Genomic DNA, 20,900 nt, shown 5'->3' on the forward strand with positions numbered 1-20,900 from the left:
GCAATTATAGGTAGGCGTCTACAATTACAATCCTGCACTCTTCACCATTCTTGCTTCTTACCCAACGTACAAACTGCAAGTCGGATCAAGAAACCGCAATCATTAGCGTAGCTCAGTCCGTTAATGAAGGAAGAGACTGATTGCCTGGCAGCTGTGGGCTAATGTAACCTCAACTAGATACATTTTAAAGTTACAATTCACTTCCAGAGCTTTGTTCGACTATACAGTAATGGATCTTCTCAGTGGCTTGGAATATCCTTATTATGTTTCAGTGTGGGGACCTTATCATACATGTGCCAATAAGTGATTAAGATAGCCTAGATAGCTAACTTGCACTTTGCAGAGACCATTTCATAGTTTCAAGGGCATAATTCTAAATACCAGTGACAATGACAGCCTTTCATCGTGGAATGAAGGGTGATGAGTACTCTTTAGTTAGGACGTAGTAACATCTATTATTCAAAAAGCATATAAATCGGTGGTAGCAAGTGATGTATAAAAATACACCATATTATACTGCGAGTAAGATAAAGTATGTAGATGTGCAACAATATATTGTAGTTGAGTTTACACAGAGTATCTTACCCTAAGAGACAGCGAAAAGCATTGTTAGACCGGTGTCATGCTATATATTTAGGGACTACTTTGTGTAATTCACTACAAAAAACACACAATGGGGGTCTATAACAGAGCCTAATGTGCTCAGAATTATCAATAAAAACCTAACTACGTGAATGAACAGGTTTTATCACAAGCTGTATGCTGTGTGGGTAACTTAGTAAATTGCCAACCAAAAGCCCATGTGAGGGAGTTCACTACAAATATCGAATAGACTCATACAATGAAAAAATGGATGTCCATCAATGTCGGATGTAGATCATATTATTCTCATTTGGTCATCCATATTGGAATGGTATCGTCCCATGATCATTGAGACTAATCACTCCTTACGAGTGTGTGGATCACATCTCAAAATGCAGTGAAGACCTCATGAGCTGAGACCAAGATGGAGTCATGTGCAGTGCAAAATAAAATGTGGTGAGTTAAAAAAGGATAGAAGATCATACACATGCAGTTATATGGTTAGACTGCATCTTTGCACTGTTCTTGGTTTTAATAAGGAAGTGATCAAGTGATATTAAAATTGTGTATTGATCTTCTATCCTTTTTTAACTCACCACATTTTATTTTGCACTGCACATGACTCCATCTTGGTCTCAGCTCATGAGGTCTTCACTGCATTTTGAGATGTGATCCACACACTCGTAAGGAGTGATTAGTCTCAATGATCATGGGACGATACCATTCCAATATGGATGACCAAATGAGAATAATATGATCTACATCCGACATTGATGGACATCCATTTTTTCATTGTATGAGTCTATTCGATATTTGTAGTGAACTCCCTCACATGGGCTTTTGGTTGGCAATTTACTAAGTTACCCACACAGCATACAGCTTGTGATAAAACCTGTTCATTCACGTAGTTAGGTTTTTATTGATAATTCTGAGCACATTAGGCTCTGTTATAGACCCCCATTGTGTGTTTTTTGTAGTGAATTAGATTGAATAGGGGACTTCACCCTGGGCTGGTCTTTAAATATTTTTCCCTTTGACCCTTCCTCCTCCGTTTTGTTTGATACTACTTTGTGTAAACCTGTTGCATTGCAGTCTGGGCTGTGTGGCATGTTGTGCTGTGTGTTACTGAACAATGTGATGCTCCTATTGTGACTTATGTAGCAGAGTCTAAGAATTTATGGATGGAATGCGAAGGAAGAACCAAACAGATATTTATAGAGAAGTATTGGTAAGGGTGTGGGTTGGCAGTGTGGCCTACGTGGCAAGTTTAGAGGGCATGCTTTAGGAACAGCAGAACAGACTCCTCCTTTCACTGAAATCACTTTACCTGCACTTATGCATAAAGTTAAAGAAAATATTGCAAGAGACAGCAACCCAGATGGTTTTACCTACCATTCCAGGAAAAGCTTATGGTTCTTCACTAGACATGAGCTTCAGAGATGAAACCAACAGAACACACTGGCTTACAGGTAGATATAGTAAATGTTCAAATGAGTCCGCCAAAAAGCAATTGAGGGAACCCCCAGCCATGCCCTGTATACAAGCATCTATGGCAAACGATCTGAAGAGTCCATGCAGGAATGACAGAGGATCAACCCACAAGGGAACTATGGCAAAAACCCACACGGATACCTTTGCAAATTACCTGTAGTGTCCCATAAGAAGCAATAGATGAAAACAGCAATCGTGCAGAGGATAAAGACAACTATCACAGGTGACCTAACCAGTCAACCAAAGGGTCAGAGAAGACAAATTCATAAGCATGTACAGAAGAACAGAACCATGGAAAATACTATAGGGTTCTACCCAGAAAGGACAGAGGGCAATCGCAAAGGCATGCACTGCATACAGACAGCTATGGTATATGATCTGAAGATTCCAACAAGGAGCGACACAGACCTAACTCAAATGCACACTAGATACATGCAGCCATTGTGTGATTTATGTAGTCCACCCAGGAGCAAGCAGTCCATAGGCATGCAGGAAATAGCCCAGGAGAAAGTAGCTCAAATGCATGCACAGGAGAATAATTAGAGATAGTTTATTTAGGACTACTCAAGAGCAAGAGAGGAGCAATCCACATGCATATTCTGATTACATGAAATGAAACTGGTGTCAGATTTAGGTGAATGCTGGCTAGGGTGAGTGTTTTTTACAGCCGAACTAGGAGTGACAAAAGGAAATCTCTTGCTATGGTAAATGCCATACACTCATCAGCGACAGAGGGACATCCGACAGCCATGACTAAATACGGACAGCCTGACAGTGATCATGGTAACAATCTGAACAAGGTGGGGGCAAAAAACCAAAACATTGTGGGATTTGGTAATGGGATAATGCCTTGAAAGGAATAGAATTAGCTATATAAAAAAGAGCTGGTGCCAAGGGGAGGTTTGGTGGGAGAGGAATGCATAGAGGGGAACGTCTTCTGTATGCCCTTGAGAAAAGGGTGAAGGGGGGGGGGTGGAAGGCTTAGGGGTGGGGCAAACGTTTGGTGACTAAGGTGGCACATCACTCGACAGTAGGGAAAGGTAGGCAAACAGGAGAGCTGAGGAACAAGACAGCCAACACAAAATGTTTTAGCACCAAGGGTTAGGTAAGTATGCTGCCATTAATAATACACTGTCAGTTTACAAGTAAACGAAAAGACCACTTTTTTGCCAATTTTATTTTTGTTTTGCTCCATGAGCAGGATATACACAGTGTGTTTATTTTCGCAGCTATTTTTTCAGCTTTCCCAACGAAAACAGTGGACATTCTGCCAAAAATAAATAAGATCGAAACGTAAACTGGCATGAAATAAAGAAGTCATCAACTATTTGAAATATTGGTCTGAACTGTTTGTCCAAACGAATGCCCTCGGAAAGAAACCTTACACTTACATGGAGGGCAAGATTCAAATTTTAATTGTGAGTTTAATCACTATGCAGTAGCAAGAAACTTCCACACCGTGTTAGTGATAATCGTTATGATGGTGTCAAAAAGTAAACATGTGAGCTGAGAAGACAGATTGACAATATTTATCTGTTTTACAAAGGTCAGCTAGTAATTACTCGTTTGAAAAGAAGCCTAAGACTATTAACACTGCCAAGGTTTGAAGTTGCAGCATTTTGGTGAACGCCTTTTATTTTTTTGTTGGCTAAATCAGGAACTCGTCAAGCCTCGTCGTTGGCTCAGAAGTCCAGCAGTGCATTGTTTTTCAGTATGTAACTCAATTAGGAAGATTCAACATATCGCTAAGCAGGAAATTCAGGGAAAATAAATGTTCAACTATCGTCTGCTTCCAGGTTTATGTTGTTTCCAAACTTTGCATAAAGTTGTACTTTCAGATCCGACAGCACGACATGGATAGACTCCACTCTAGATTCTAAAGCATCAATTTCTTCTTGCAAATTTTTCTGAAAAGAAATGAAAAGAAAAATTAGAACATTATGAAGATGAACAATCGTGAAAGTGCACACTACCCTAAGGCAAAAGAAAACATTACGAAGATGGACTATTGGGAAATTGTGCATTATCCTACCCTTTAAATGTGCTAGTTCTTCTCAACATTAGACTAGCAAAATACAGATAGAAGGTGGAAAAGTAGATGCCACGATTTCATACAATAGCCAAAATGGATTTGGAAACCAGTGGAGTAGCATGATTGCCATGTGCAAGAAGGACAATGAGCCACCATCCACTAGTTTGGTAGTAAAAAATATAAACCAAGCATTGGCAAAGCCAATAGATCTCAGAAATCCGATAGCTGTAAGAGTTGTCAATTTTAATGCATTTGTGAACAGCTCTGGGGCTGGTTTATTGATATCCCCGCAGCAGTATTCATTCACGGGGGCCTTCCTGCCCCCAGACGCCAACTTTTGTCCCTCAGCGAAAATTGTACTTGATGAATATATTGATTGAATCAATTTCGGGGAGGTCTTTGTTCTTTTCTTAAATTAATTAATTCATATACTAATTTTACATTCACTATAAAGACAATAACTCATGACAGGTCAATTATGCATTTTTAAGCAAACACTGAAATTCTAAATGCTATCCTTGTAAATGGAATCACTGTTCTTTGCTATATACCCGCGGAAAAAAAAGCAGCACCGTGATTTGCACATTCACCCCTTGAGATCCCCCCAATTACTATTAGAGCTTATTCAAACGTATTGAAAACTATTGGATTCAAACTCACTTGCGGTACACGTAACGAGGGAGAGGTGTGGCGCCGCGGCCAGGGCGACTGACGCTGGAATCTGGGGACCACGGTTCGATCCCCGGCTCCGGTGGCAGGTTAGCCCAGCACCATGTGACTCTGGGCAATAGCTCGCTTAATCTTCCCGACGGCCCCCAGCGCCTAGAGACCCTTACGGGTGATTGTGCGCTTTACAAATGTGGACTTTACTATGTGGTGGGCTAGGAAAAGAAGGGTAGGGGGGGAAGGAGAATAGCCAAAAGCAGGGAAACTAGAGATCTCTGGGGCTTTCAATGCCTATAGGTGGTAGCCCACAATATGCCGAAAGCTTGTTAAAGCACACAAGCAGGAGTAGGGATGGGTCCTTTTTAATATGATTTTAACTAACAACTAAAACCTTAGCTATCCGAATGACACAAGAGACCAATGGAAGAGTAGAGTAGGTAAAAGTCCAATGCGTTTAGTGCATTATCAAATGTAATTAACACTAGAAGATCTTGGCTAACAGCAGACTTTAAAATCAGAAGTGTGGTATGAAGAGCTATATGCAGAATAGCCACATAACCAGTTTACACTATCTGCTACAAATTGGGACAAGTACAATGGGAATGGTACACAACATAAGGCGTACCTGATGGTCAGAGTGGGTGTGTCAGGGGGGTTGTGTCAGCCATGCAAACTTTTGATACAGTTCTGTGTTTAGGAGCAGTTTTGGAGATAATGTCCCAAGTAGCCTTACTGTGAGCAACACCCAGAGCTGGCTTCGGAAACATCTTCACCATTTCCTTTATTCAGTAGTAGCTGCGTTTTATTCCAAAGGCTGGACGTGATGGAGTGGGCGTGGTGTGCAAACTACAGTAGGTGTTAGCAGTGGGTCTGTGACTATCGATGTTTTTGAAATGTAGTTGTAGTACAGCTGTAGGGTTAAATTCAACACAGAATGAATGTTTTCTTTGGTAGTCAGTCTTCCTCTCACGTGCCTATTTTTTTTTTTATTTCAAAGTATTTTATTGAAAATAAAATTTTGCATATACAATACAATACAGTTTGAAACATTTAACATTTACCATTTACTTGGCTGTTTGGTTTTAGGTGGAGAAGAAAGAAGAAAGAGGGGGGGGGGAGGTTTATTGTTCCAGATGAGCGTCTAGGGCTGCCCACATCTCCTTTCTTGCTGTATGGTTGGCCGGTTGGTGGTTTGCGTGATGTTGTCTGCCCCCCTCAGGAAGTTCACCCAGTTAAAACAACGTTTGAAAGTGGCTTTCCCAGTGTCCTTCCAGTAACCGAAGATAGTTTTGGCGGCAGCTGTGAGCAGGACATCCACTAGGTCACTGTTTCCTTTCGAGTCAAGCGATGTGTCCATGAAGGCCATGGTGATGCCTGGTAGGCCGCGTGTGGTTTGGCTGCCTGTGAGTGTGTCTATGAATTCGTGTAGACTAGCTTAGTTTAGGGGGAGGGATTGGAGTGACTCAGGTACGTCAGACAATAGAAAGGAAAAAAGCAGTATTTTCCTTATAAAGCCCTCACCCACCGACCTAGTCGGTGGCATGCTTCATCATCGGGCCCACCACAGTGGCACCGAATGTGCCCCGGGTGTGCTACAACGCCAGGTGACTGCGGAGCTGGTATATTGCTGCGTGTGCAGTGAAGGGGTGAGAAGTGAAAGTTAAAAAGCTATACAAGGGGTCCCAGCACCCGAGGGTTAACAAGTATTTAATAAACTGGGCCTCAGTTAGCTGATTAAAAAGGCAAAAGGACAAAGGGGAGTGTATGATGACCTCCCGTGTCCAGTGTGGTCTACATGTTTCAGCCAGTGCCTTTTGTATTCTAAGCTGGCTTTCCTCAGGACCAAAGAGTTACGTGATAAGGTGCAGATTAAATTATAATAAACTAAATTAAGTGTTTGTGTCAATTCTTGGCTATGTGTGGCGCTCGCTAAGGCGCTGTGACTGTTAGAGGGGGATTCCCTCAAGCTTTTCTACACAGAACACATAGGACAAGGACTGTTCCATTAACCAAGACCCTAGAACTCGGCGTATGATATAGTTGTGATATCGCTTGAAGAAAATTTTTCCCTAACTGAAGATGTTCAAGTAAAATTTTCAAAAACTCCCAATTTACACGGTCGAAAGCCTTGGCAGCATCCAAGGCCACCACCGCCAGGGGAAGCCCCTGCTCAACCGCAACATCTATACTACCTATCAGGGAAAATGTTAATTCATTTAAGTGTCTACCTTTGACAAATCCCTTTTGATCTTCATGAATAAAGTACGGGATCACTTTGCCCAACCTATCTGCCAAGATCTTGGTGAACATTTTGTAGTCACTATTCAAGAGTGAAATGGGTCTATATGAATCCATATTTGTAGGAGATTTACCAGGTTTGGGTATGATGATTATATTTGCCTGATCCCATGATGCCGGAATCTTCAAGTTTCCAGAGAACACCTCATTTAACACCTTTGTTAATAATGGTGCCAGTCCTTGCATCAGAGTCTTGTATACCTCTACAGGGAGGCCATCGGGACCAGGTGCTTTGCCTTTTTTTGCCTTCCTAATCCCTTCCTCTATTTCTTCCTTCCTGATCTCTCTATTCAAAATCTTTCGGTGTTCTTCTGTAGCAGATTTTAGAACTTTAGCCCACTTATTGATCTCCTGCTTGTCTGGTTGTAACTCTTCACTATATACTTCCGAAAAATAGTTATGAAATGCTTCCACAATCTCATTAGTGTTTGAGGCTACTTTTCCTTCTGCACCCACCTTAACCTCTTTTATCATATTTTTGACCAGATCCTTCCTAACCTTCCAAGCTAGAAGTTTGCCTGCGTTTTCCCCGTATTCAAAGTGATCCAGCCTAGCAGCCTCCCATCTTTCTTTCACCCTTTTATTAATTACATCAGTCAACTGTTCCTTTAACCCTTCCAACTCTTGAAGGATCTCCCCCACAGGAGCGCCCCCTGAATTTATAATCCTAATTTCATTTTTTCGGATGTTCTGTTCCAGAGTCCTTATTTCCTGGTGGTATGCCCTCCTTCTCTTAGCCCCCAGAGCTCCAACCTGCCTCGAAGGAAGGCCTTAGTTGTCTCCCAAACAATATCTAATTTGGCTGATCCTGTGTTATGCTCTATAAATACCTCGAGCTCCTGTTGAAGGGACTGCATTGCTTCCTGATCATACAAAACTGTACGGTCCAGCCTCCAGACTGAATCCACAACACAGGACACATTTTCCAGTTCTAAGGAAACCGCTGAGTGATCAGACAAATGAACCCCTATGTGTAACACCTCCTTCACATAGTCAATTAGTCTTGCATCTAACAGGAAAAAGTCTATTCTGGATCTATGATTATATTTTTTGTTATAATATGTATATCCAAGCCCAGACCCGGCCCGCCTCCTCCAAATATCACAAAGCCCAAATTGTTCTATTATGTTTTTAACACTGGCCGCCATTTTACAATTTCCCTGGGCTCTGCTGTTAACGGATCTATCAAGCTTAGCATCCAATACAGTGTTAAAATCTCCAGCAAAAACTATATATCCTGAAAGCCCAGTCATCTCGTGTGTAAGTTCTAGCAGCGGAGTAACATCGTCTTGATTAGGGCCGTAGTAACCAATAATATTGTATAAAGAACCCAGTATCTTTAAAGTCACGATCAACCATCGCCCTTTCTCATCAGCTATGCTGTTCATTACCTGACAATCCAGCCCATATCTAATTATCACTAATATTCCTTTAGTTACCCTAGTTTGTGGTGAGCTGAAAAAGTGCCTTATCCACCGCAGTCGACCCAAGAATTGTTTACACTCCTCCCCAGTTAAATGAGTCTCTTGAAGGATCATTATATTAGCTGGAGTGTCCCTTAAGTACTTCAAGATCCTGTCTCTTCTTGCTTTAACCCTTAAACCATTTACATTCCATGACACCCATCTCACTATTTGTGTTTTTACCCTCGCACTTTTACCCTCCACCATCGTAAACTAATCTCCAAATCCTTACCCTCAGGGTGGTCCTTGGCATCTGAGAACATTTGTGTTTTTCTCCCCCTCTTCTTCCTATCCCTCCCCCCCCAGCTCTAAGCCCTAACCAACTCCCCCCTCTCCATTCCCCCCCCCCTCCCTGGGAAAACCCTTCCAGCTTTCTAAGGCCCAAACCTAGGCCCTTTAAGTGCCGGTCACCAGCAGACGTGCTACCCTTGCTTCTATGCAAAAACCTTTTTATTTTTATTTTTTTTATTTGTTATTCTATTCTAATTACATATTTACAAGCTACACAAGCCGTAAGCCCGAACTACACCAGTTAACTATACACCCCCGCCTTGGCAGTACTCCAAAAAGTTATCTACATCTTCTACAAATCTAAAGGAGTACATTTTGTTATTCCACATTACTTTTAAAAAAGCAGGGAATTTTAACTGCACAGTCGCCCCCAATTTCCTTAGGGGTTCAATTCGCTTCCCCAGCTCCCACTGCCTATTTGCAGTGACTACCGATAAGTCAGATCTAATCTCAATCTTTACTTCTCCTGCCATAAGAGAGCCCTTTTTCAATGCCATAGCAAGAATCTTTTCTTTTAGACTATACGTAAGAAAGTTAATCAACACCCTTCTAGGCTTAGACCGGTTTGGCTTCAGTCTGAAGGGATCACGATGGATCCTCTGTATGTCAGCAGCAATCTCCTCTTCAGACTCCTCCAACTGCAGCTCCGATTTTAATAAATGAACTACAAAACCTTTTAAATCCTCCCCCTCTTTTCCTTCTGGTAGCTTCAAAACCTTCAGGTTATTTCTTCGCTGCATATTTTCCAACCTCTCTAACCGCTCTTCGTATACTCTTTCTCTGCTTTTAATCTCCTCGAGCTCTTTACAGTTATCTTCCACTGCTTCCTGCATCTCCTTGACCTCTTGTTCCAGTTTTCCTGTCCGTGTATTTAACTCATCAAACTTAGCCTCCAGTACACCCACTGCCTCCCTAATACCATCCTGCTTACTTTTAGATTCCTCAAACCCCCGATGTACATCTAGGTCTAATTTTCTCAAAAGGGCAATAACCATACTATCTGAGTGTAGCACCCCATCACCTGCGGCTGCCCCCTCCTCTTCACCCCCGTCAAACTCTCCCCCATTCTGATTAACTCTTCTTTTATTATCTCCTAATTCTATCGGGCTGTCCGATGGGGCCCCTTCTGTTAGAGTTCCTGGCTGACTATCAGCTTCGGGTTCCATCTCTCCTGCTTCTGTGACCGCAGCCTCCTCCACCTCCAAAATTTTGTAACGGTTTGGGCTCAAGTGATCTGACCAGTCCACAGTTATTGACTCTCCTTGCTTACTACCTTTTGCAAGAACTAATATCTTAGGGACAGGTTTAAAATAGGAATTTAACGATGGGTGAATTAAAGTTTTTTTAATAAAAGCTCCTGACCTACCTGTTTGCGATTTTATTTTACTTTTTAAACTCGGATTAAAGGGGGTTTTTATCTTCTGTTGTATATTAGGAGGAGTCAGACCTCCCGTTATAGGCTTCCCTGTGCTCCTCAAAGCGTAACCTGAACTAAATTTCTGCGGGCTCTTTTTTTTCTCCTTTGGCCGTGTGTCTAGCACCCTGTAGGTTTTTGATCCCCCCACTGAGTTCTGTGGTATTTTTGCAATTAATTGTGCTCTACTTCCCTCTTGTGCAGTTCCTCTCCCCACAGCCCCTCCAGCAGAGAACTGGAGCCTTGCAGCCGCCCGCCTACCTCTACCTCGCTCTAGCGCCGCGCTGCTCCAGCGCTCAAAACCCTTCAGTGAGGGTAGCCCCGTCAGATCTGCTGCTCCTTTCTCGGCGCCCTCCTCAGCTGTTTCCACCGCTACTAGCGCGGTGCAGCTTGTGTTGACCTCTTCCGCGTCCTCCATAGACTGCCGCCGCCGCCTGCCGTGAGCCTCTCTCACCGGCCGTATCTCCTCCTTCTTTCTCACAGAGGACTCGCCCCACAGTGCCTCAGCCTCGCTAGCGTCGGAGCTTTTTCGCACCCGCGCACATATTAATTTACCCGGCTTAGCGTGTGTAACTAATCTGCCTTACTTGCAGCTTGTTGCATCTTTCACCCGGTTCACTCGTTTGTAGCACGCCGCTTAGGGTCGGCACTCCCGACCAGTCTCTCTATCTGGCCGCCATGTTCTCCCTAAACCCCGCCTCACAAAATCTATTAGAATTGCGCGAGGAACCAGGCAGGGATGCCCCCTGTCCCCACTCTTGTTCGATCTTTATATTGAACCACTGGCCTGCAAAATAAGAGAGTCAGAGAATATTCCTGCTTTCAAGTTCCAAGGGTGGTCAAAGAAGATAGGGTTATATGCGGATGATATCGTAGTTTTAACATCGAATTTGACAAAATCATTGGGGGAAATTGAAAACATTACAAAAAAGTTTGGAGAAGTCTCAGGATATCGATTAAATTCGGACAAGACTGAAATTATGGCTTGGAACATGGCAATAGACCCCGGGATCGCAAAAAAGCAGATGAGATATTTGGGGGTACAAATTACTCAAGATATAAAACAGCTAACATTAGTAAATCTGGCCAAAACAAGGAAAGATATTACAGCACTATTGAGAAACTGGAGTTCAATATCACTGTCTATGATTGGCCGGGTTAATCTGGTTAAAATGATGGTGCTTCCGAAATTGACTTTTTTATTTGATTCTGTTCCCCTTATGTTTGAAAAAGAAGGCCTAGCAAAGCTACAGAGCGAAATTGGTTCATTTATTTGGGGCTCCAAGGGGTCAAGGCTATCTTGGAAAAAAATTCGAAGAAGGTATGCTAAGGGAGGTTTAGCAGCCCCAGACTTTCAATTTTATTCTTGGGCTTTTTTGCTCAAGAACTGTAGAATGCTTTTTGGAACTCCCAATGACTCATCAATAGGGGAGCTTTTTACGGCCATGTTGAAAGTAGAAAAATGCTATAAGCGTGGCTTCCTATATGGATTTGCAGATCCAAAATACTTCAAAAAAGTCAGACTGAAGGTATTAAGAGACCTAGCCACGGCATGGTATCGTATTAGGCGCGTGACAAAAATCCCATATCTTAGCATGGCTGCACCAATTTGGGAGGGCCCGGGGGCCCCAAGTTGGACGAAAGATGCTTTAGCAAGGGCGTTAAAATCAGAAGGCCCACAGGTCTGGGGGGAGCTGCTTTGTGAAGGTGCCTTGATACCGTGGGCAGCTTGCGAGCAACTCTGGGGTCGCAATTTTGCAAAATTTAAATATCTGCAGATACAAAGCTGGGTAATAGGTAAGGGTAAGTTAATGGGACGACACAATGAGTTTGAAGAAAAGCTGGTCTCAAACATTCGGATGAATAAAGAAGTGGCAACGTGGTATTGGGAAATAGTTGAAATGGAGGACGGTCCCTTTTTACTTCCAGAGTTCCTGTGGGGAGAGTGCTTGCCGAGGATCGCAACAGAAGAACAATGGCAAGTAGATATGTTGATTCTATATAAAGTGGTGAAACCTGCAAATCTAAGGAGGAATCACTTGTTCACTCTCCACAGGGCATACTGGACCCCAAAGAGACTTGCGAAATTCAAAGATGGGGGCATGGTGCTATGTCCAAAGTGTAAAAGCCCAAATGAAGATGACATTCACATGTTTGTGACATGCTCAGAGATTCAAGAGTTTTGGGCAGCTGTAAGTGAAATGCTATCAAAAATATTGGAGCTAGAAATTACGGTAAGCCCTGAACAGATCATCTCGGGTAGATTGGATATACAAGGTAAGGGCCTTGATGATAATACTAAGCTGTTTTTCTATGCTATCTTGATTGCTCGAAGAGAAATATGTAAACTTTGGATTTCGTCAGAACCTCCGACAGTATTAATGTGGATTAGAGCCATGAGAGCAATAGCTAAGCTGGATATGGCTGGGCAAAACAATAGGAAGCACCAATTTTGGAACTTATTTTTAAATCACTACGGGTGAGGGATTTGGGAGTTATAGTTGCTGATTTCAAAGATGGGAGAGAATAACGTTCGATGATTAAGTCACTTCGGATGCTCTTGGAGGTTTAATGAAACCTATATGCTTCCCTGCAACAGATACGGCTGTGACACCCCCCACTTTTTTCAAACTTCTTTCAAGCTTGTAGGTCTGTAGCATAAGCAGTAGGAATCAACCTCTCACAGTTGAGCTTGAATACCACCAATGGGCGCTATAAGATACGAAGAGGTGGGAAGTGGCGTATGAGGACAAAAAAAAAAAAGAACACATAGGACAAGGACAAGACGTACAGGGAAGAGTCATATTAGGGTGGCATGTCTTAAAACCATTGGTGGCCGGCTTTTAGGGTGGTGTACGACCTATATCCGGCTAGGGTGAGCTCATGACAACTGCATGAGACTGGTGAGCGTTTAATGCAACCGTTAGTGGGTGGTGGTGGACTAAAAAACGAAATCACAAGGTGAGGTACAGGAAAGTACTGATACTGGGTCCTCACTCTGTTATTTCTTGGTAAAAAGCCTCATGGGTCGCCTGGCAGAGAAAGAGACCGAGTAGTTCGGTCTGGTTCCTCCTTGGACCTATTCGTCCTTCTGTGGCGCCCGGTATGAGGTGAGTGGGCCGCCTGGCAAGGGACGGAACCCAGGCCATGTGCAATGGGCACCCGAAGAAGAGCCAGTGAGCTCCACACGAGGAACAAAACCAAGGAACAAGCGGGAACCAGCAAATAACACCCCCTTGCCCTCTCGTGTTTAACCTATCTGACACACAACTCACCCCAGAAGAAACGGGAGTACTGAATAAAGGCCTCTCATTTGTCCCAACGCCAAGACTGGATATGTTCAAACTACACGTAGAACTCGCTGAGTTCTTTAGAAAGCTTAAACTAAAGGCTTTCTTTGAGAGAAAAGACAACACCATCATGGAAATAGGAGGCACGCCGAATGAAACGGGAATGAGAACAAAATCGACCTTCACCCCCCCACCGGGCAGCATCCCGGTGGAAATCCTGACCTTTGAACAGGCAGTCTATACGGAAGTAGAACAACTTCAACAGAAGGATACCTTCAACAACCTGTCCAACAAAGACAGAAGCACCATCCAACGCTTACAGCATGACCCCAAACTTGTAATAAAACCGGCGGATAAAGGTGGTGGCATAGTCCTGATGAACAAGACAGACTATGACCAGGAATGCAAGAGGCTTCTCAGTGACACTAGGAACTATAAGCGCCTTCAAAAAGATCCAACTGAACAACTACAGGCCACCATTAACCAACTGGTAAAACATGCCAAAGACAATGAACACATATCAAAACAAGAGGCGGACTATCTATGTCCCAAAGAATGAATATGCTACTTACCAGTATGCATCTGTTCTTGGCATGTAGGGCTGCTAACATTCATATCTTAGCATTAGATCGCCGCCTAGTGTTGGGCTCGGATGATCGCACATTGTTGTCCTGGAAGAGTCTTCGAAGTATCCTGAGATAGGTGGCTCCTCCCCTGGACTACAGTGCGCATGGGCATCGGCTCCATCCCCAGATTGTTTTTCGCCATTGTGGCAGAAGATGGAGTGAAAAGTGTAAAGGATGTCCATGCTAATGAATAAATACAATAGTATATCTGCAGCTGCGACAGGCACCGGGGAGGAGGGCGGGCGATATGAATGTTAGCAGCCCTACATGCCAAGAACAGATGCATACTGGTAAGTAGCATATTCAGTTCGAGGCATGTGGGCTGCTAAATTCATATCTTAGCATAGAATACATAGCAGTCCCTCCATCAGCGGCGGTTGCCCGTGCCAGCTGCAGAAACCTGAAAAAGTGTCTTCAGAACAGCCTGGCCTACAGCAGCTTGCTGCTTGGAATGCACATCAACACAGTAGTGTTTTGTAAAGGTATGTGGTGTAACCCACGTGGCTGCTCTGCAAATATCCTCTAAAGGAATGTTCCCTAGGAAAGCCATGGATGCCCCCAGTTTGCGTGTGGAGTGCGCTCTGGGGGGTATTGTTAAAGTGCGCTTGGCTTTTTGATAACATATCTGGATGCACTTAACAATCCATCTGGCTATCCCTGCTTTGGAAATCGGGTTGCCTTTGTGTTGTGGTGCGAAGGCAACAAAGAGTTGTTTTGTTTTTCTAAAGGGTTGTGTTCTGTCTATGTAGTACATCAACGCCCTCCGTACATCTAAGGAATGGAGCATTCTTTCCGCCACCGTTTGCGGGTTTTGAAAGAATGCTGGCAAGTCAATAGTTTGGTTTAGATGAAACTGTGACACCACCTTCGGAAGGAATTTGGGGTTTGTGCGTAGCACTACCCTATTTGGATGAATTTGAATGAATGGCTCTTGGATTGTGAGCGCCTGCAGCTCACTGACACGCCTCAGAGACGTAATAGCTACAAGGAAAGCTACTTTCCACGTAAGGAACTGGAGTTCACACGAGTGCAGTGGCTCAAATGGTGGTCCCATCAGTCTGGTGAGAACGACATTGAGGTTCCACACCGGAGCTGGCGGTGTTCTTGGGGGAATGACTCGTTTCAGACCTTCAAGGAAGGCTTTAATGGCGGGCACTCTGAAGACAGAGAGGTGCTGCCTGTTCTGGAGATAAGCCGCTATGGCGGATAGATGTATCCGAATGGAAGTGTACGCTAGATTGCACTTGTAAAGATGCAACAGATAGCAGATGATGTTGGGGATAGATGCATCTAGCGGGTTGATGTCATCGGCTGTACAGTAAATGACAAAACGCTTCCACTTTGCAGCATAGCATGCTCTAGTAGTTGGTTTCCTCGCCTCCTTGATGATGTTCATGCATTCCGGAGGTAGGTTAAGGTATCCAAACTCTAGGACTTCAGGAGCCAGATCGCCAGGTTGAGCTGTTGCGGATCTGGATGCTGAATTTCTCCATGGTTCTGCGTCAAAAGACTGGGCGTGAGGCGCAGTCTTTGATGCGGCACCACTGAGAGTTCGAGGAACGTGGTGTACCAGGCCTGGCGCGCCCACGTTGGAGCAACTAGGATGAGAGTCATCTCGTGCTGCCTTAGCTTTCTTGCGACCAGCGGTATTAGAGGGGCTGGCGGAAAAGCGTACGCAAATTTGCCTGACCAGTTCATCCATATCGCATTCCCCTGCGACTGTGGGTGAGGGAACCTGGCGGCAAAGTGTTGGCATTTTGCGTTCTCTTTTGTGGCAAACAGGTCTATCTCCGGATGACCCCACTGCTGGAAGTACGGGTGGAGGACAGATGGGTGTAACTCCCACTCGTGCATTTGATGGCTGTACCTGCTGAGCAGATCCGCCATCTGATTGTCCTTTCCTGGGAGGTGTTCTGCCATGAGGAAAATGTTCCTCTGAATGGCCCACTTCCACATGCTCTGAGCCAGATGAGACAGCTGTGGCGAGTGGGTGCCTCCCTGCTTTTGAATGTAGTACATCGCGGTCATGTTGTCCGTCCGGACTAGCACGACTTTGTTGCACAGATGTACAATGAAGGACTTGAGCGCCATGAAGATTGCCATCAGTTCCAGATAGTTGATGTGCATCTTCTGTTGCTGCGTCGTCCATAGTCCCTGCACTGTGTAAGTGAGCACATGAGCTCCCCATCCCTGGAGAGATGCGTCCGTTGTCAGGACAATCTGCGGCACAGGCTCTTGGAACAGTCGGCCCTTGCAAAGGTTGTGTGGAGTCCACCAATGCAGAGAGTCGTACGCCCGACTGGTAACCAACACTAGGTCTGTCAATTGCCCACGAGCCTGTGTCCACTGATTCGCTAAGCACTCCTGGAGCGGGCGCATATGTAGCCGTGCGTGAGGGACTATGAAGATGCAGGAGGCCATCATGCCTATCAACTGCATGAACACTCTCGCTGGAAGCGAGTGTTGTGGCCTGAACCTTTGGATCAGAGCCTGCATGCTGTCTATCCTGACTTGGTTTGGCTGAGCCATGGCCGTCAGGGTGTTGATCGTCGCACCTAGGAACTGCCGGACATGTGCCGGCTGAAGATGCGATTTTGGGTAGTTCAGGGAGAAACCCAGATCGTGAAGAAGGTGAATTGTAGTCGACATGTCTGCGGCGCACTGTTGCTCTGACTTGGCTTGCACGAGCCAGTCGTCTAGGTAGGGGTAGACATGGATGTTCTGCCTCCTGAGGTGCGCCGCTACTGTCGCCAGACACTTGGTGAACACCCTCGGGGCTGTGGTGACTCCGAAGGGTAGGACCTTGAACTGGTAGTGCCTGCCTTGAATAGTGAACCTGAGGTATTTCCTGTGTGACGGGTGTAGTGGAATGTGGAAATAAGCATCCTTGAGATCTAAGGTTGCTAAGAAATCTCCCTGGTTTAGCAATGGAAGAATCTGTTGCAGTGTAAGCATGTGGAAATGCTCTGATAGTATGTACAGGTTGAGGGGACGTAGATCTAGAATGGGTCTGAGAGATCCGTCCTTCTTTGGAATAAGGAAGTACAGGGAATAAACCCCTGTGCCCTCCTCTCCCACCGGCACGAGCTCGATTGCTCCCTTTTGCAGCATCACCACTACTTCTTGCTGCAATAAGAGCAAGTGCTCTGCGGACATAGGCCTTTGCCTTGGCGGGATGTTGGGTGGAGTGGACCTCAACTCTAGGCAATAACCATACTGGACTAGTTGTCGCACCCACCTGTCTGTGGTGATGTTTCTCCAGACGGGCAGGAACTGCTGTAGTCTCCCCCCGACAGGTGTTAGGTGGTCGGGGGGCAGTGACAGAGAGTCACTGTTTGGCTGGAGCAGAGGAGCGGGAGCTGTTGTTTCCTCTGCCGCGACCTCTGTTGCTGTTATTTCTGTAACCTCCCTTGTTCTGTTTTGTGAACGAGGATTGTGCCCCACCTTTAGAGAACTGGGATTGTTGACCCATTTGTCCTCTGGTGACTCCACGTGCACCTGAGCGACGAAAATTGCTGCCACGAAACTGTTGTGACTGCAGGGCCCCCATGGACTTAGCAGTTTCTGTGTCCTTCTTTATTTTCTCTAGGGTGGTGTCAACATCTGGACCAAACAGACTATCAGGATTGACTGGCTGATTAAGGATTGTTGTCTGAATATCCGGTTTAAACCCTGAGATGCGGAGCCACGCTTGTCGTCTCAGCATAACGCTAGTGTTGATAGCTCTAGCAGCTGTGTCCGCAGCGTCAAGTGCACACTTGATGGCTGCGTTTGAGATTAGCTTTCCTTCCTCAATGAGCAGGTGGGTGGCTTCTTGGAACTGTGGAGGCAGGTGTTGTACAATCTGTTCTAGGGTGTCGTAGTGCGCCCTATCGTAACGCGCCAAGAGTGCCTGTGTATTGGCGATGCGCCAAAAGTTTGATGCCTGTGCAGCTACTCTTTTGCCCCCTGCCTCTAGCACTTTGGACTCCTTATCCGGGGGAGGAGCTTCACCCGTTGTCTGGGAGTTGGCACGTTTCCTGGCATTGGCGACCACAAGAGAGTCCAGTGGCAATTGTCCCCGGATGTATGCGGGGTCCGCAGGTGCAGGTCTGTACTTTTTTTCAATGCGAGGGTTGACCACTCTCGCTCTTGTAGGCTCCTTAAATACGTCCCCAGCATGCTTGAGGACTCCTTTAAGCATAGGCAGTGTCTTTACTGTCCTTTCAGAGACTGAAAAAGTGTCGAAAAGGAAGTCTTCCTCAACCGGGTCGGCATGCATGTCCACATCATGATTGGCTGCCGCCCTTTCGAGTAGTGCATGAAAACCTGCTGAATCCTCAGTCGGGGATGCACGTGCATTAAAAAGCTGCGGGTCCTGCCCCACACCCTGGGTGTTCTGGTCACCAGTGTCATCATAGGAATCCGGTTGTGCATCAGGTTCATTGATAGGGAAATTGTACTGCTCGTCTTCATCATACCCCTCACCCGCAGAGTGTTCTGGGGAGGGAGTAGGGCTCCGTCTCGGAGGAGGCTGGATTGGTTCCGTGAGGCCTGAGGCGTCAAGGGGCACCCTCTTCTTCTTTAGTGGGATGACATAGGAGTCCACTGGCTCCGAAGTGATTTTCCTCTTATAGAGGGTCAGTGTGCCTGTGTCAGCGTCGATGAAATGCTCTGAATCGTCCTCTGATTCGAGTACCCGACGTGGAAGCGGGCCAGTCAGTGAAGAAATCACCTTTTTCGGTGCCGATTTGGTTGAAAATGCTTTCGGCGCCTCCTTCGGCGGCAAAATAAAGAGAAGTTTCCCAGAGGGCTTCGCTGGAGTGTCCTTTTGCGGCTGCGGCGATGGTATCGGAGCCGACGGGGCAAAGGCCTTCTCCCTGATTCTTTGCAGTGATTCGGCTATGAGGGACGGCTCACTCCCAGTTTGTTTCGGCGCTGACGAGGATGGTCTTATCTTTCCCTCGGATCCGACGTCCTTGTGGGCCTTGTGCGCTTTGGGCGCGGATCCTGTCTTTACCGCCTCCGATTCCTGTGTTCGGGGCGCAGGCTTCTTTCCGTGTGCCTGCGTAGCCTCCTTGGAGCCGACTTTGGCGGGCTTGGACGGCGTCGTAGCCGCTGACCCGTGCCGACCATCTTTTTTGGAGGACCCCTCCTCTGGCGTCGGTTTCGATTTTGCAGCATCGGAATCGACGGACTTCTTTGACTTCTGCGGACCGGAGGTCGACGGAGTCGATGGGGTAGCGGGCACCGTCGTTTTCACCGGCACGGCAGCCATCTTAGGGACACTCGAGTCCTTAAGTTTCGGTTTCGTTTTCGGGTCGGCCATTTTAGGTGTTGTCGATCCCGATGGTTTCGGTTTCGAAACAGTCTGCTCAGCAAGTAAGTCCGTGGCCGGGCCCGAAGGCGGGGCTGTGGCTTGCGGCAACGGGTCTTGGGTAAGGCCGACAGGCGATCCCGTGTCCCGGTCGGTATCCTCGTAACCTTCGGGGCAGAGCTCGTCCCCCGAGCTGTCTGCCGCTGCCCCATAAATCTCATCGTCGTCTCCTACCTCGTCGACGTATTCAAGGCCTTGACCCGCGACTCCGTCGTCGTCTCTCGGATCCGCCTCGACCTCCGTCTCGGGTGGGGAGATTTGGAGATGATGACCCTGGTCCTCTTCGTCCTGGTCGCCGAAGATGTTCTCCGGATCCGGGGCCGCTTGTTTAGCTTCCATGCGCACCGCGCGCCGAAGCTTGAGAGTCTTCTTTGAGCGGAACTGTGCACACAACTTGCACTTGCCGTCGTCGTGGTCAGGCGAAAGGCATTTGTTACACACGGGGTGTAGATCGATGTGTGGGTACTTGGACCCACAGAGCGGGCAGTACTTAAACGGGCTCCGCTCCATGTCCGAAAAGTTTTGCAGTCGTGTCGCGATGAGAAGGCCTCAAAGTTCCGAGAGCGAAGAAAACTCCGCTTATTCCGGCTCCAAGAGACGGAAGACTCGAGACCGTGCGCAGACAATACCAACGCAAGAAAATCGAGGCCTTTTGGCCGCTAAAAGTTAGTTTTTCTTGGTTCCGACAGTAAGACGTCGAGACCACATCCGAACCCAATGGCGGAAAAAAACTATCTGGGGATGGAGCCGATGCCCATGCGCACTGTAGTCCAGGGGAGGAGCCACCTATCTCAGGATACTTCGAAGACTCTTCCAGGACAACAATGTGCGATCATCCGAGGCCAACACTAGGCGGCGATCTAATGCTAAGATATGAATTTAGCAGCCCACATGCCTCGAACATAAAGACTCCTTATTTCTACACGGTCCCCAAAGTACACAAAGGCACCACTCCACCACCAGGGAGACCCATTGTGTCTGGGATCAAGTCATTGCTAGAGCCTTTATCACGTTTCTGTGATTTCTTCCTCAATCCCTTGGTTCAGCAGACCCCCTCCTACCTGAAAGACACAAAGCACCTGCTAAACGTAATCCAGGAAATTAACTTTGACCCGAGCACTGAATTACTTGTAGGACTAGATATAGAATCTCTTTACACTAGCCTACCACAAGACGCCACGTTAAAGGTACTGCACGATGTCCTTATGACAAACACTTGGACTTACAACACCCCCCGCAGCTTTATCTTAGACTGCGCAGCCCTAGCTCTCAAAGAGAACTATTTTGAATACGAGGGCACCTATTACCTACAGACGAATGGCACGTCTATGGGCAGTGTTTTTGCCCCAAGTGTGGCAGGGTTATATGTGGCCCATTTTGAAGACACATAC

At 46.1% G+C, this 20,900-nt stretch overlaps 1 protein-coding gene across 1 annotated transcript in view; it reads right to left on the reverse strand.

Annotated features, from left to right (window-relative positions):
- Positions 1–3,232: 3,232 nt before the first annotated feature.
- LOC144766723 (prefoldin subunit 4-like) overlaps positions 3,233–20,900 on the reverse strand; it is a 101,752-nt gene continuing 84,084 nt past the window's right edge. The window contains exon 4 of the mRNA XM_078650483.1: positions 3,233–3,980. Within this exon, the coding sequence (XP_078506609.1) occupies positions 3,849–3,980 (132 nt within the window). The 3' untranslated portion in view covers positions 3,233–3,848. The remainder of the gene's footprint in view (positions 3,981–20,900) is intronic.

The sequence above is a fragment of the Lissotriton helveticus genome, chromosome 7, assembly GCF_964261635.1.
Source record: "Lissotriton helveticus chromosome 7, aLisHel1.1, whole genome shotgun sequence".
Classification (NCBI taxonomy): Eukaryota; Metazoa; Chordata; class Amphibia; order Caudata; family Salamandridae; genus Lissotriton; species Lissotriton helveticus.